At 33.1% G+C, this 15,807-nt stretch overlaps 1 protein-coding gene across 1 annotated transcript in view; it reads right to left on the bottom strand.

Annotated features, from left to right (window-relative positions):
• Positions 1 to 15,807, bottom strand: part of LOC148277337 (NPC intracellular cholesterol transporter 1 homolog 1b-like) — a 50,984-nt gene that overhangs the window by 24,012 nt on the left and 11,165 nt on the right. Inside the window, exons 4-10 of the mRNA XM_088233004.1 lie at positions 14,142 to 14,265; positions 11,610 to 11,778; positions 7,123 to 7,257; positions 6,557 to 6,716; positions 4,576 to 4,633; positions 4,389 to 4,490; positions 480 to 658 (exon numbers count right to left, since the gene is read on the bottom strand). Coding sequence (XP_088089130.1) covers positions 480 to 658; positions 4,389 to 4,490; positions 4,576 to 4,633; positions 6,557 to 6,716; positions 7,123 to 7,257; positions 11,610 to 11,778; positions 14,142 to 14,265 — 927 coding nt within the window. The remainder of the gene's footprint in view (positions 1 to 479; positions 659 to 4,388; positions 4,491 to 4,575; positions 4,634 to 6,556; positions 6,717 to 7,122; positions 7,258 to 11,609; positions 11,779 to 14,141; positions 14,266 to 15,807) is intronic.

The following is a 15,807-nucleotide window of genomic DNA, read 5'->3' as shown; positions in this document are numbered from 1 at the left end:
TGTTCTCACCGAGATTCAAACCCGGAACCTTCTGTGTGTGAGTCAAATATCTTAACCACTACACCACGGAAGCCGCCAAGACAGTATTCGAAATATAAATGTAGGATTTGATGCATGTGGATACATGAGAGCTCCTACCCGGTTTGAGGTGAAAGAAGAAAATTATGTTGTTCGTTGGTGGTGTATTTATTACATATTGAATAAACTGAGAAATTGAGAAAGTAACTGCGTAAATGTCTTACTTGAGTAACTAACTGATGAACTGAGTAGGTACTGACCATCTGACTAAAGTTACAAAGGATGCTATTTACATAATAATATAGTAATGGTTCAGTGTTCACAGGCCAGATAATATATTAAAATCATTTTGTTAAATGTTCCGTAAACAGAAAACTTTTTTACAGTTCAACATGTTCGTAAGTATTTTTTTCCTCCCTGTTTTGTATGGGTCATTTAATAAAATAAGCAACAGCATTTACCCAAAACAGTTGTTTATAATTTTCAAGTAATCTGAGTTGTTAAAATTATTTAAGTCATCCCCAAAATATCCAAAGAATGACATCACAGTGCATTCAGATTTGCTTATAGGTCCCGTGTAAGGTGATCTTAGAGGTGCGAAACAGATTTTTTCCAAACCAGCATCGTTATCTACCCCTATCTGAAATTAAAAAAATCATTTACCAAAGTGGACTCCAGAATAATCAAGAATCAAATATTAATAATTAATAACCCCTTAGAGAAGGAAAAATGGAAGTCAGTGCTTTATGGTGCTTATAATATGTCAGTGCTTTAAAAATATATATAGAGCTTCTTCTTTGCAATCTCAATCCTGAGGTTTGGCTTGCAGCAAAGTCCTGCATCTCGTCCTCCATTGGTCTCTTTTCTCTGCAGCCCTCTTCAGCTCGACATATGAGGCGGAGTTTAAATCTTCGCACACTTGCTCCAAATATTCCCGTCAGGGGCGCCCTCTATAATTTGTCTCCTCAGCCATTCCCTCTATGATGTCGTGCAGGAGGCCCTCATGTCGCATAATGTGGACAGCTAGCACGCATTAATCGACCTTCTGGTCTTCAGTGGTCAGCTGTTTAGTGGCAACGCGTTTGCCTATCATGTGTCGGATCCGATTTCTATCACGGTTGACATGAAATATTTATTTATAAATATTATTTTACACTAGAATATTTTACAGTCTTTGGACTGACACCTGAAGCGTAAAAATCTTACCTTCATGTAACGAAAACGATATTAATACGCTGCTATTGGTGTACCAGTACAGTGCCCTATACACTTTGAGGTGCGGAAAGAGAATGATGATAATGTAATGCAACTACTTTTATTAACGGACTTGAAAATAAAATAATAATTATCAATCAAAAAAACAATTTCACGAGGTATGTGCGTGGTTCTTCTAAATATAAATTGTTCACGTGAATGTACGTAAAAAAAAAATTAACAACATTTTTATATTTTCTTCTTCTATATTTATAAAGAGTAATGTTTGTATTTGTGTACTCGATAGAGTTAATAACTAGTGGACCGATTCACGTGCGGTTTTTCGCAAAATGATGGGCTGTGCTCTGGGTTTGTTTATCGCTCTTAAAATCGTCGTAGTAAAAAGTTAGGAGCGTAAATGTCTTATTCAGCGATCACCAGGACTGCATTCGATGAGAATGTGTATACTAAAAAATCGGAAGAATGTTATTTTTTGTTTTTGTAAAAAGTTTGTGTTTGAATGTTCACAAACAACATCATTTTTTTATAGATCGCAATCAAATTCTTTCCTTATATTTCTATTAATTTCTACCCATTTATTGCTTTTTACTGGATTTTTGACATAGAATTAAAACATACCAGAAGGCGCGTAGAATCAAGTTTGCATTATTCTTACTCTTATTTTTAGAGGTGGGTGTCAGTGCTATGCAAGCTCTTGACGTCACTGCGACTTGTGAAGATCAATTGTGACGGATCTCCGTTAATAGTTTGTGCCCACTAAGCCCAGGTCTATAAAGAACCTGGCTACTGTGTGGAAGGCGAGAGTTTATTTTTTGGCTAAATCTCCTTTTTCAAGCCCAGGTCTATAAAGGGCCTGGCTACTGTCTGGAAGTCGAAAGTTTATATTTCAATATATCTTCCCCTCCAAGCCCAGATCCGTATCGGGCTATTAGGTAGGAGGCGAGCACTTTAATATCCTCAGGTTTATCCAGTGGTACCCCGAGGATAAGGCTCCTTTTATGATGTAAAGCATTACATTCACATGTAATGTGTTTAGGTGTTTCCTCATCTGCACTGCAGAACCTACATCTAGAAGTTTCGGAAAGGTTCATTCTAGCAACGTGTTTGTTTAATCTGCAGTGCCCTATAAGGCTCGAGTGATAACCCTCACTTGATTTTGGCTGAGCTTTATTAGGCCGAAAGCAAACCTTTGCGAGTCCCCTTTTGTCAGTTCTTTCGCATGGTGCTGACCAGGTACTTTTTGCAAGTGCATAACGCGGTGCTTCTTGGCACATGACCTAAGCTCGTTACGAGGCGCACATTTGGGCAACCCAATCAAGTTTGCATACATCGCACTGTGTTCAAAAATTGCCAAATGCCTTCCCTTTGCAAGACATCTGACCTGCATGCATTCGTAAAGTGGTCACGTTATGTTGCTAAACCGCGAACAATATAATATCAGAACACAAATATAAAACAATTTTGTGTTATGTTTTACCATAAAAAATATTTTACTGACTGGTCTGTAACACAATTTCTCTAAATTATAATAATAATAGTAATTATGGATAACTTATAAAGCGCCATTTTAGTCATATCAAGGGCGCTTTAGAAAGTGATTATATTAAGATATAAATTTAATTTTAACTTTTTAATTTAAGAAAAATAATGTACTTTTTCACCACATGCTAAAAATTTATTCAAATGATTTAGAGAACAAGTGGGTTTTAAGTTTTTTCCGAAACATCACTTCACTCTCACAGTTTCGGACCTCTGCCTGGAGAGCATTCCATGCCGTAGGGCCTGCGACTGGGTGATATAATAATTTAGTAACTATGTTAGTAAAATTAATACAGTTTAATATTATACTTAGGCTTATTAATAGAAAGCCGGGTAAGAAATTCGACTACCCTAGCAATACCAACAAAATGTGCAACCTTGTTTTATTTAACACTCTGAAAGACGGTAAAATAATCAAATTCTAAAATAACGTTATTGTAAATCCACCACTTACACATGAAATGTGATCCCACCCTATTCCCTTTTAATCCCAGCAGTATTTTGACAGTTAAAAACAACTTATCACGGCGTAATTGAATTCAAATCGGCATTTGCGAACTAAGTGACGTCTACTGATTACTACTGATTTATGGGTAGTTTTATCGGCTTCAGTTTGATTATTATAATTCTACGATTTTTGGTAGTGTTAAAATAATATTAACTGATATTTAGCACATTTTTAAAAATCGTATTCTAACATGAAGTGCACCCCTGTTGGTAAGAATATCAAAGTTTGACATTTGCAAAAATGATTATATTTTAAAAAAAGACTTATTTTGAGTTTTTGGAATGTTATCATAAACATAAACTTCGGTATCTACTTACCAATGAAAGGTTACACCATCTTTTTTAAGTTTATCCGAAAGTTTTTTACACGCTTTCACGACACAATCAGGCATTTTGGTTTTGAATAAAATGTCAAGCTCACGTCAAAACCCGGCTAGACTAATCGAACATTGAGGAAATCGAAAATGGCGTTTTAACATAATTTAAGTGTCATTATTTTAAATATAGGGATAGAAAATTTCTTTCTGATACTGTCTAAAAAAATAAAAAAATAGGTTCAGTTTTGAGGTGCGGCAAATAGGACAACGAAACGTCGATTTTGTCTGTTCTAACAAAAGGTCTGACATGCAGTTGTCTTTTTCACACAGTAATGGGGAGGCATCTGCAAGACAGTGACGAAAAAATGATGTTCGAATACCTATTTTTCAAAATTCCCTGTCAGCGAATATCCTAATCATTTATGAAATCCAGAACACCCGATGAGGCACTGCGTCGGTACAATTAGTGCAGCGTATCTTGATCATCTGTTACAGGAAGTAAGGTAATCAGTCTCACGCTTCAGGCGCCAGTCCAGGTACAGCAAAATATTGCAGTGTAAACCACCTTATAAATAAATGTTTTATGTTCATACTTCCAGGAATGGAATATTCCCAAGGGAGGAAATTCAGCTTGTATTATCCACAAACATTTGGATGTTCTTAAAACATTGTAGAGTATTCTCTTCTCAAAGGGGATATCCATTTTTTTATGTTTTTAGTAAGCCTAATAGTTTTGATTTATAATTTTTTCAATGTTTTTTTAATATCGCGGAAATGTTTTAACAACCATACCTCTAAAATTTGTTTTTCCAAATTGATGACTTCCAATAATAATTTCTTGTTAAACGCGGGGCCATAAGTGATCGTTTCGTTTTTATCAGTCACATAGTCAACCTGAAATATAAATTAAACAGTTGAATATTTTGCATTCCCATCACCGAATTACAACTACTTAATTTTTCAAAATAATTCATCTCACTCTTGGCAATCCTTCGGCTTGGATAAATATCTGCGCAGTGCGATAAAACGGACCGAATCTGTGGAAAAAATGTATTATTTTGAGTATTATAAGTAAATATTAATATCCGCATATTTATTTATTAACACTTTCTATTTTATTGCAAGCGACTGTTGTTTGGTAATTAATTGAAACATGAAAAATCCACTAATTAAAATATTATTTTAACTTAAATAACACCTTTTTTATTTATTGATTGGTTGTAAGAATTTGGCAATAAGCCCGCCAACCTACAAATATGCATAACGTTGGTGATACTGCAATACCGCGTAACCTGTTTTTTTGACGACAATGTTTTACTGAAATATTTTTTTTATCGGGACTAAGAGTCGTTAGTTTTGAATTATTGCTATTTTTACTCTAAATAATGAAAGTTATTCTGATACTCAGCGGTATTTTTGGTTGATAACAATTGTAAGTAATATACATTATGAATAGAACGCTTTTTAGGAACCCCCGCTAAAAAACAAATTGATTGCAGTATAACCGACGATATATAAAAAAATACATAATTAAATAAATGCACACATGAACATAATATAAAACATACGTATTAATAATAAAAAATATATTTATAGTCGTATATCCTCTATTTGGTGACATGCCGGTTACGCGGTTTAGCTGTGTTTTCGATTGATTTATTTTTTAATAACAGTATCTATTCTAATAAATAAATTAACAATAATACAAGAAATCTAATTGATTACTTTATTTATTACATAAATAAACATATATTTATAATTTTTTTATATAGTATTCATCATTTTTTTGTGTGTGTATGTTTGTGCCTGTATGCTTATGAAGGCATCACAAGTGCTCTGAATACACACGGAACTTCTAGCAAGTCGATGTAAGTTCACAGACATGAGTTGTTCCTGGTTGTGTCACTGAAAACCGTGTATTTATATTTAAGCAATTTGTGTACTTTCACACTACCAGCAGTCAAACAAGAAGATGGGTCATGGGGCCTACCACAAACTCTAAATTCGGGCAAAGAAATTTCAGGTTGTTGAGACCCAAATTTTTTAAATTAAAAGGTATATGTACTATCCGAACATTGTTAAACCATGACCCGGATTCAATTGAAAAAGAACAAACATATTTTTTAATATTATAAAGAGTATGTATTCATGCTTTATTATTATTTTGTATTCATGCTTTATTAACTGCATATAAAAATGTCTACCTTAAAACAAGTTGTACCTAATTGGGCAGACTACACGTAATCCAGAAAAATCTACGGCCATAAAATGTTGTAGATTATACAAATTGTTACTTTAATATGATTATTATGTTCTGATCATGTTTTTAATATTTTATTTTTATTTATTTGGGAAAAAAACTTATTACTCATTTATATGAAATACAAAAATAGTGCATACATCCTGTTAAAGTTTTTTAAAGACATAATGAGAGAACATGTTACTCAGTAAAGAGAAAAAATAATATAATATATAAGACAAAAGAGAAGAGCAACAAACGATGGTGAAAAACAGTGGAGAAGAGGAGAAAGGGGATTTTCATAATATAGTTGATCGATTCAAAATTTTTGTATAATAATAACATGAACATAATTAAAGGAAAATAAATTTATTACACACTGACAGGGTTTCATTTTACAGTGTTTCAAAACCTTGTTTTTAAGTCACAAAATTTTGTATTAAAAATATCTAAATGGGGACAAAATAAGTTAAATTTGGAGCAGCTACGATGAATAAACGAGTTTCAGACGTAATTTTTTTGGGAAATGGATTATAAATAAATATAAAAAAAATGTTTTGACTTTACAGAACAGTTTAATGAAATACGCTCTAAGAGATATGGACTGATTAATTTAAATAAAATAATTATTAAAAATTACTTCAGATTAATGCAGTGCCACGTGGTGACACTTTTTGATACACAAAAGTTCAAATTACGATTTGATTTAGTTTTTGTATACCTTGAGTCGAAATAGTCTTTCTGTTGTCTTACTTCCGAAGTAGGTGAAGACCATAGTTCAACAGGGTCTGTAGTAACTTCAAGGTAAAAAATTCCAAAACAGAGACCAATAATGACCCAAGAAATGACCATTAAAAATGTAATTGGTCGCTTCGCACACGCTGTAATAAAAAAAACGCAATTGATACTTCAATAAATCATTGCTATAAAATATCAGAATTTCTGTTTCCACACCCAGTGGTGCATAGGGCATTACATTAATACTGCAATTGCAATGAATCCCGATCATTTTTAAGGTAAGTGTAAGGTTATTAGAAATGAAATATTGCAATGCAAAACCACTTTTAAAACTAATATTTTACGTTGAAGCCATCAGGAATCGAACCCAGGACCTCAAGCATGGTTCACTTTGTCGGGATTTTTACCCGAGTGCATCCATCTAGATGAAAACGCTCGTCTGGGGACCTGATTCAATTGTCCACGCCGAACTGTATTCTGTTTCCGCCCGGACATGTTATTTGATTTACATAATTAAATCGGTGGTTACATTTTGAATATAATACATACCAGCTCCAAGTGAAAAGAACATGCTTTCTAGTAATCTATTTACGCCACTGTAATAACACCTTCTGTCGTCATTATCTTCGTGGCTTTCTTTGGTCAAATTAGTACGAGATCGTCTTTTGTTGATGCAATACAGTCCTAAAATAAAATAAAAGTATTTATATTTTCCTGAAGCAGCTTTATCTTACTTTTTTTGTTGGAAATTTATTTAGAAACCCTTACGGATTATTATCAAACATTCATTTAAAAAATTAATTTTCCATATTTTCATTCAAACTCTTTTCTTAATGATAATATTTTAAACATATTTTAGGAAGGTTGTCTGAGTCTTTTGTTTAGTTTTGTCTGGTAGTTAATTGTATAGTTTCAGTCCCTGATTTATTAGTCACGACTGTCCTTGTCTCGTTTTAAAGTGTTGTATGTGATATTGTTTTGATATTCTCGTATGGTGTCCGTGTTTCTCTACAAATACCTTGATTGCTAATCTATTATGAATAAATTTTAAGATTCAAGTTAGAAAGGAAAAGTTGCATTTAATTGTTTAAGAGTTCTTAAGTTGGTGTGCGATAAAAGAGGTCATATACTAACTTCAATATTTTATTTTGCCTTCTTTGTAGTCTGTTGTGGTTCCCCACAGAACGATTCAGGAAAAATAAGGCTAACTAAGGAAAAATAAGAACAATTCAGATTGACTTTGCCAAATAAGAGTAAGGCTTTTATGTTTGGCAAGTGTGAATTGTGATTATTATGATAGTGTTTACGAGTATAAGACTATTTCCATAATATTTCTAATGTCATGAGAAATTCATACATTTTTTTCATAAATACTGTTGCTATAGGGTGGGTGAAGGAATGCGTGAAAAATGCTATCCAAAAGTAATCCTTGACAAACGGTTTAAATAAAGTACATACAACTCACCCCGAATTCCCTAAATAAAAAAGGACTTATTTAATTTTTTACTTAGAGTCTAGACCATTGTTTTTCAACCTGTGGGTCGCGACCCCCTGGGGGGTCGCGGAGCCTCTGTAGGGGAGAGGTCGAAAAAACCTCCGTTTTTTTATACAACATATAATTTGTGAGACTTAAATAAAAAGTCGATAAGAATTAAAATTATTATATTTAACAAAATTTCCCTATAATCAATCATACAAGTCAGCAAAATGCTAGTTTAAAACATGTTATTACAAAGAAAATAAATATTAAAAATGTGTTAAAATAGAAAACAATTACATCTGTGCTTGCTTATCTTCGTTCATTTTTATGTGAAGGTTGCGCTTGAGTTTGTTCAATTCATTCATCCCGTCGTGGATCCGTTTTTGCCACATTAAGTATTAAATCGTTTTCCAAATTTAAGCGATTTCTTAGTTGACATTTTATTCGCGCCATTGATGAAAATGCCAACTCGCATAAGTACGGGGTAGAAAATGGAATCAAACACTTCAAAGCCTCGGTTGTTAACTCCGGGTATTCTGTTTTTCTTTTTAACAAAACGTATCCAAATTTTCAGACTTGAATTCCAAGTGTAACATCCTATCGGCAGATAGTTCCAGCAGATTCTCTTTGAGCTAAGTTGCTAAATTTGCCCCGTTTATAGCTGCATTTAAAAACGGATTTAAGATCCATCTTTGCCCAGTGTTATCTGATATCTCTTGCAGTGAGAAGTAATAGTACAATTCTTTCTTCAAATTATGTAACACCATTTTCATACCAGATATATATATATATATAGAGTTGATGTTGATCTCGCTTCCGACTTCTTCAATGAAAGACTGTGTGGATGAAAATGAATCAAAGTTGTTTTGATTAATAGATGATGACCACAATTCAATTTTTTTTATAAAGCCATGGAGTTTGTCTTTTATTGTAATGACATTTTCATCACGCCCTTAAAGACTTTTATTCAAGTTATTTAAATGTTCAAATAAGTCAGAAAGAAAAGCCAATTTTAAAAGAAATTCTGGGTCAGAAATGAATTCAGAGTAATGTGACTTGGCTTGCTGTAAATATACTAATAGTTCAGCGCGAAGTTCCATAACTCTGGTCAGTACTTTGCCTTTTGATAACCACCTATCTTCTGTATGGTAAAGCAAATTACGGTGTAGTGTCCCCATATCTTCACAAATGATTTGAAACAATCGAGTCTGCATCGCTTTTCCTTTAATAGAATTTTCAATGTTAATAATAATATTAAGAACTTGACTGCATTCTTGCGGTAAGGATTTAGCTGCAAGAGCTTGGCGATGGAGAAAGCAATGCATCTAACAAGCGTTTGGCATCTGTTTTTTCAGTTTTGCAATTAATCCACTCTTCGCACCAGTCATGGCTTTTGCTCCGTCACTACAAATAGCAAAGCATTTTTGTGCCCAGTCGATATGTATATCTTGCGTAGCTTCAAGGAATATGTCATGCAAGCATTGACCTATAGTATTTTTGGGAATTGTCTTGCAAAGTAGTATTTCTTCCATTATTATTTCATTGGATTCAAAACGCACAAAAGCTACAAATTGCGAACACGAACATCAGTCGCCATATTGCTTATCTTGCGTTGAATGGTATTGTCAGAGAAAGGTATATTTTTAAGCTTTTCGACCTCTTGCTTGCCAAACATAATCTCTGCTATATCTAAAGCCGCTGGTAAAATCAAATTTTCGGCAATAACGTGAGATTTCCCTGATTTCCCCACACGAAAAGCTACTCGATAACTAGCGAGCAACGCTTTCTCATTCAGATTGGACATTTGTCCCATAACAGTTTTTTGTCGTTCAAGAGCTTTTAATTTTCGCTCAAAAAATTCCACGGGTTTATTTTTTTCATTAGAATGTTTTGTGTTTAAGTGGCCTACCAACTTCGATGGCTTCATGTTTTCTCTTGACAAAATTTCAAAGCAAAATACGCACTGCAGTTTACTGTCAATCACAGTAAACCCAAATTTTAAATAAATGTCGTCATAAAGACGTTTTTTTTTTATTCCACTACTCCCGCTAGACGTTGATGGTTCTGATGATCTTTTCAGGAATTTATCAATTTTCAATTATAACAACTTAAATAAATGCGTACCGTAAAACGAGTGGTTCGCGCTCTTCAAACAATTAAACGGCAGACATGACCACGCGTGACTTACGCTCACAAATCAGTATATAATTACTCCAACTCCAAGGCACCTTACAGTCCACATAACACCGAATTTACACTTTTGAATCATTTCCACTTATCGGGATTGCTTCTGATTCCACTTGCTTCGCTGTTTTGCATCAAACTGCCATGGCCGCAGTCGACCACTGTATTTATAGGCCAGCGTGTTCTAGCGAGAATTATTTCGAAGCGTAAAGAAACGTCTCGTAGCTTGTGGATCTTTTGAACTACCAGCGTCATCTGTTGCAAACATCCGGAACTTGCACTAGTTCCTAGTGTTACCAACAGATGGCGCTGGGAGTCTAACCCTAACGATATATTTTATTTATTTATATACATCTAATGTGTTTGTATTTGTTTGTTAGTTATCAATTGGCCACATACTCAATTTGAAATAATATGTTTTACGTACTCAATACTTAATTATATGTTTATATCAGATTGCAAATAACGCAAACGCCTAAAATTTTTGTAAGTATTATATATTTTTAACATACATGGAAAAAAGGGTTGGGGGGTCACGAAATATTTTTTGATACTAGGGGGGTCGTATCATGAAAAAGGTTGAAAAACGCTGGCCTAGACCATAGACGCGACAGCCAATGAGATGCGCAACATGCGATGGAATTCACGCCAAAATCCTTTGTCTTGAAAGCTCAGATCACGTTACTTCCCGACACAAAAGTAGAGGGAGCAAACAAAGGAAACTCCAAAACTATAAATAGCCCAGTCACGCGCTCCGGACATGCACTTTTACCAAATCTTCGGAACCAAATCAACGCGGACGGTCATCTCGAAAAGACACGCAAATAAGTTTGAAGCAAAAATGAATCTCACAAGGTTCTAGTGCTCAATCGTTTCAAGATTGAGAAAAGTCGGCACCCGAAAACACTGGGCCAACACCATTATTTGAACTCAGGTATATAAATTGAAGGGAAAGCAGAGAAGAAATCGGCAAGAAAACATTTTAATAATTTTAAAGGAAAGTATAGTTGGAGCTATACAATGTCTTCTATTCTACTGTTAATTTAATATTTATATTTTTGTATATGTATATTTTTTTAGAATTTTTTTTCCCTCTCCTGCATTCATAATAAATAAGTGTGATATCTGTAATTGGTTTTACTTTTTTTAATTGTTATTTTGTACCTTGTATTTACAAAAAGACTGTATGATTTCCTTAATAAATAAATAAATGTTGGTTTATTTTTAACATTATAGGGTAGGAATATGTATCCCAAAAATGAATCAATTTGATGATTAATAAAAAAGTGATTAAAAAAATAAGTACCCAGTGAAATCCTAGATACCGCCCTTAGGCTTGGAAGGGTTAAATATATTTTAAAGTATGACATACCAATTGAAAATCCAACGATGATGGCTCCTAGGACGATGAACAGACAAAGAGCTACAATAAAACTAATGCAGTTGACTCCAGCGACTAGACAGGCTTCTTCTATCTCAAGAGGAACAAGGTTTGTTGGACAACTAGCTTCACAGTCAACACAACTGCATGGAAAATATCCCTGTAATAAATAAATCAATTTTTAAATCAGCATTTATTCGCCTTTTTTACCATCATACCCCCCTCCCCCTGTACGCATCCGATGGTGCGTAGAGCACCCCTATTGCAACACTAAATGAAGCGTAAATCGATTATCTTTTACATGATCGGCCTTACGCTTCAGGCGCCGGTCCAAGAAGATGATATTCCTTCGTTGAAAGACCTTCCCAGGAATCGAACCCAGGATTTCAAGCATGGTAAGCGTATGCGCCAACCACTACACTTTGAGGTAGATTTAAATCAAAATTTATTAGACCAACAAGATACAAAAAGTGGCTTGGTGGGATTTTAGTTTGAGTAAAAATATAACAAGTGAAATATTTTTTGAATTGTAAAAATGTATAATTATGCTATTAAATAAAAAAATAAAAATTATCTCAATTCGATTTCCGTATTCGGAATTTTTACTTGGTAGTTGCCTTCGATTCAAAGTCACTCTTCCAGGATTCTGGTTCTATTTCACTCACAGAACTGTATTCTCAAACCCGGACATCTTTGTCTAGAAAAACTCGCATTTTTACGATAGCAAATATTTTAGTGATAAATAACCGTATCTTTAAATACAGGAAGAATGATAAATATTACACAGTGAGTAAAATGGTTACTTAAACCAGCTAATGTCAGGTCATAAATCCTGTGAATGTCTAGACTCCATATTAACATCTGTAAAATTTTATCCAAATCTGTGAATCACTGTTGGAAAATAGAATTCAAGTTGTGGTAAAGAGGAGTTTGAACTTTGGACCTCTGATCCGTGACCACAACCCGGTTTATTTATTTTGAGTAAATTATCTTAATACAAGTATTGTTATTATAAACAAAATATTTAGTTTGTACAAATTTTTGAAGACAAGAACTAGATTCAACCCCCTTAGGAGTTATTAACAACGTACGCGTTGCGCAGTGTGTGGGTGAAATAGTTCGGTCAAATTCTCACCCGCATCAATAAAAGTTTAAGCTCTTTAACTTTACAAAATCAACAGATGGAATAATTGATAGAATAAAGATTTTTGAACATAAGCAGAACGGTGAATGTTACAGAGAGTGTAAAGTGGCTTCTTAAACCAGTTTATAATAATATAATGTTCAGTTGATTTACAAGCTATTATTATTAATTAATGTTTAAATTTTATTAGGTATGTTCTAGGACAAACAGGATTTGTGCTTTTGGATTTTATTTCTAGCATATCGCAACCTGTAGGTATTTATTGTAAGTAACTTAGATAAATTACAAATTGATTACCGACTTACAAATTACTTCGGAGAACGAACATTAAATTGCGTTTTTCCAAGGTTGTTCAATGATCTTCCATAAACCATTATTAAAATGAAACATCTTCAAATGAAAAAAAACAGAATTGAAGAAATATCATCTCAATACTTTATAGTGCCTGTTAATATATAAATTTATATAATATAAATAAAATAATATAAAATAAACCTGTCATGAAAATAAAAAAAGTCTTTAGACTTAGTGGGTTACAAATTGAGGGCATTGAAGCAAAAAAAGCAACCTCCAAAAAAATATTTTTCCTGGTTGTGATGTCATTCTGTAGTAAACTTTATTTTTATTAAAATCATAAGTTGAGTTGCAAATGTAGTTTAAAATCATACTTCTGATGGTTTGAAAATCGTGTTTGGAAGCATAGCAATATCCATCAGCCATTTTATTCGACCAATGACAGGCTTGAGATTTAAATTTTCAAAATGGCCGTGCCATACAAATATTTAGGAAGTTTTTTGAATTCATGTTTCTATTAAAGCTAATTTATTAGTATCTTAAATATGTTAGTTATGTGGTCAAATTTGCGAAGATCAAAGATATAACGTATACAAATATTCTACAATCGTTCTAACTTATCAAGTAATTCAGAGTTAGCATCTGGATAACATACACCCGCGCAGTTAAGGAATGGAAGAAGTAAGCTCTGGACTAATGTTTGCTTAACATTAATTGGCCAGAAATTCTGTAATCTTTTAAGCGAGTGCAAACTGTTATAAAGTTTACGACTAACTTCGTTAACCTTTATTGGCTGGTTTAACTTAATACTTTTTTTGTTTCAGTTGTTTGGTCTAGAACATATTTAATCAGTCGAAGAAGAAGAATATAAATAAGTAAAAAACAATTTTAAGCGTGAAATAATTTTATAGAATCTCACACACGTGAATAAAGATTTCAGATTTTTTCCTTTGCAAAACTTCGTAAGCGCCTAGACTTCCATATTCAGAACTCTTTAGCTTTGTCTACCAGTGCTTATCTACAAACATTTGAACACACTCTAAACATTTCGATAAAACAAACATTAGCGTAAATTTTAGACTTACGTCATAAGTCTCATTACATCCTATGACTTTCGGATTTAACGCATTTTCAGTCTCATCTACAATGAAATTAATTTGAAATGGGACGAATATGTTTTCATCAACGTCGCCCATGTACTTGAACCATCTGAAAAACAGAAAATAATAATTATTTATGGCACAATTTAGTGTAAAATATTTCAAGCTAAATGTTGGTAAATTTTTGATATAACCACTTACCAATTTTTAAATTACTTCGTCTTCTCACTATTAACGAGACGTACCCGTATCTTCATCAGGACACTTATTATACTAAAATATATATCTATACACCTTCACCATAGTAGATACACAAACATATAAATATGCCAGCACATTGGTTTTATATGTTTGTGCAACTACTACATATGGTGTGCAGTTATTTACTAACATTTATTTAACCTTTCCTTTACTGCCCTAAAAACATCCGTGCATTACGGTGCTGTGTAGTCACTACCCAAGCAAAAATCATTTTTTGCTTGGGTAGTGACTACACAGCACCGTAATGCACGGATGTTTTTAGGGCAGTAAAGGAAAGGTTAAATAAATGTTAGTAAATAACTGCACACCATATGTAGTAGTTGCACAAACATATAAAACCAATGTGCTGGCATATTTATATGTTTGTGTATCTACTATGGTGAAGGTGTATAGATATATATTTTAGTATAATAAGTGTCCTGATGAAGATACGGGTACGTCTCGTTAATAGTAGAGAAGTAATTTAAAAATTGGTAAGTGGTTATATCAAAAATTTACCAACATTTGTTGAAATATTTTACCACTAAATTGACGCCATAAATTCTAAGTAAAAACATAAACTATGTATGCCAAATAATTTGATCATATGAATCTATTCACAACAAAAAAGGTTTCAGCTATTTAACTTCTGAACATCAACCGATGGAAGAATTGAAGAAATATGTATGTTCAAACATAGGCAAAATTGTTAATGTTACACAGTGTGTAAAGTGGCTACTTAAACCAGCCAACGACAGGTCATAAGCCCTGTAATATATTCATATCCCTGCTGTAATTTGTTAATCTACTATTTACATAAATGTACATTTAACAATCACCCACATCTTTAACCCGTAAAAGGCATCAAATTTCTTCAATTCTTACAACCCCTTTATCATTACATTACAAGAACAGTGAAAGTAGTAGTAAGATTTTTTTTAAACTTTATTATTTGTTTTTTAGGGGGTCTCTGTACATGTATTTGTTTAACTTTTGTACATAGTATTATTTGTACATTGGCGGGCTTATTGCCAAATGGCAATTTCTTCCAACCAACCAATAAAATAAAAGTTTTATTTTTATTTTTATAATTCAAGTTACAGAACACATTCAATAGAAAAAAAAAAAAAAGTTTAAAATATATAAAAATAGAAATAAACGTATTTGTTTATAGATTACCTTAAATCAAAACTATTACTCAATGGGAAAAAGGAAAAAAGAGGAAAGAGGAAAAAGGTAAGGAGGAGAGATTAAGGAAGAGAAAGGAGATGTTTCTTAAGACGTGATTTAATCAGAGATAATGTAGTAACATCTTTGATGGTGGATGGGAGATGATTCCACAGTCGAGCCGCATGGACACTATATGAGTTAGAGAAGAAAGAGGAATTGTGTATGGGTATTAAGAGAGTGC

Source organism: Micrasema longulum, unplaced genomic scaffold (genome assembly GCF_059751315.1).
Source record: "Micrasema longulum isolate JH-2025_06_02 unplaced genomic scaffold, ASM5975131v1 h1tg001048l, whole genome shotgun sequence".
NCBI lineage: Eukaryota > Metazoa > Arthropoda > Insecta > Trichoptera > Brachycentridae > Micrasema > Micrasema longulum.
The sequence above is the reverse complement of the archived record's forward strand: the minus strand, read 5'-3'. Positions and strand labels throughout refer to the sequence as shown.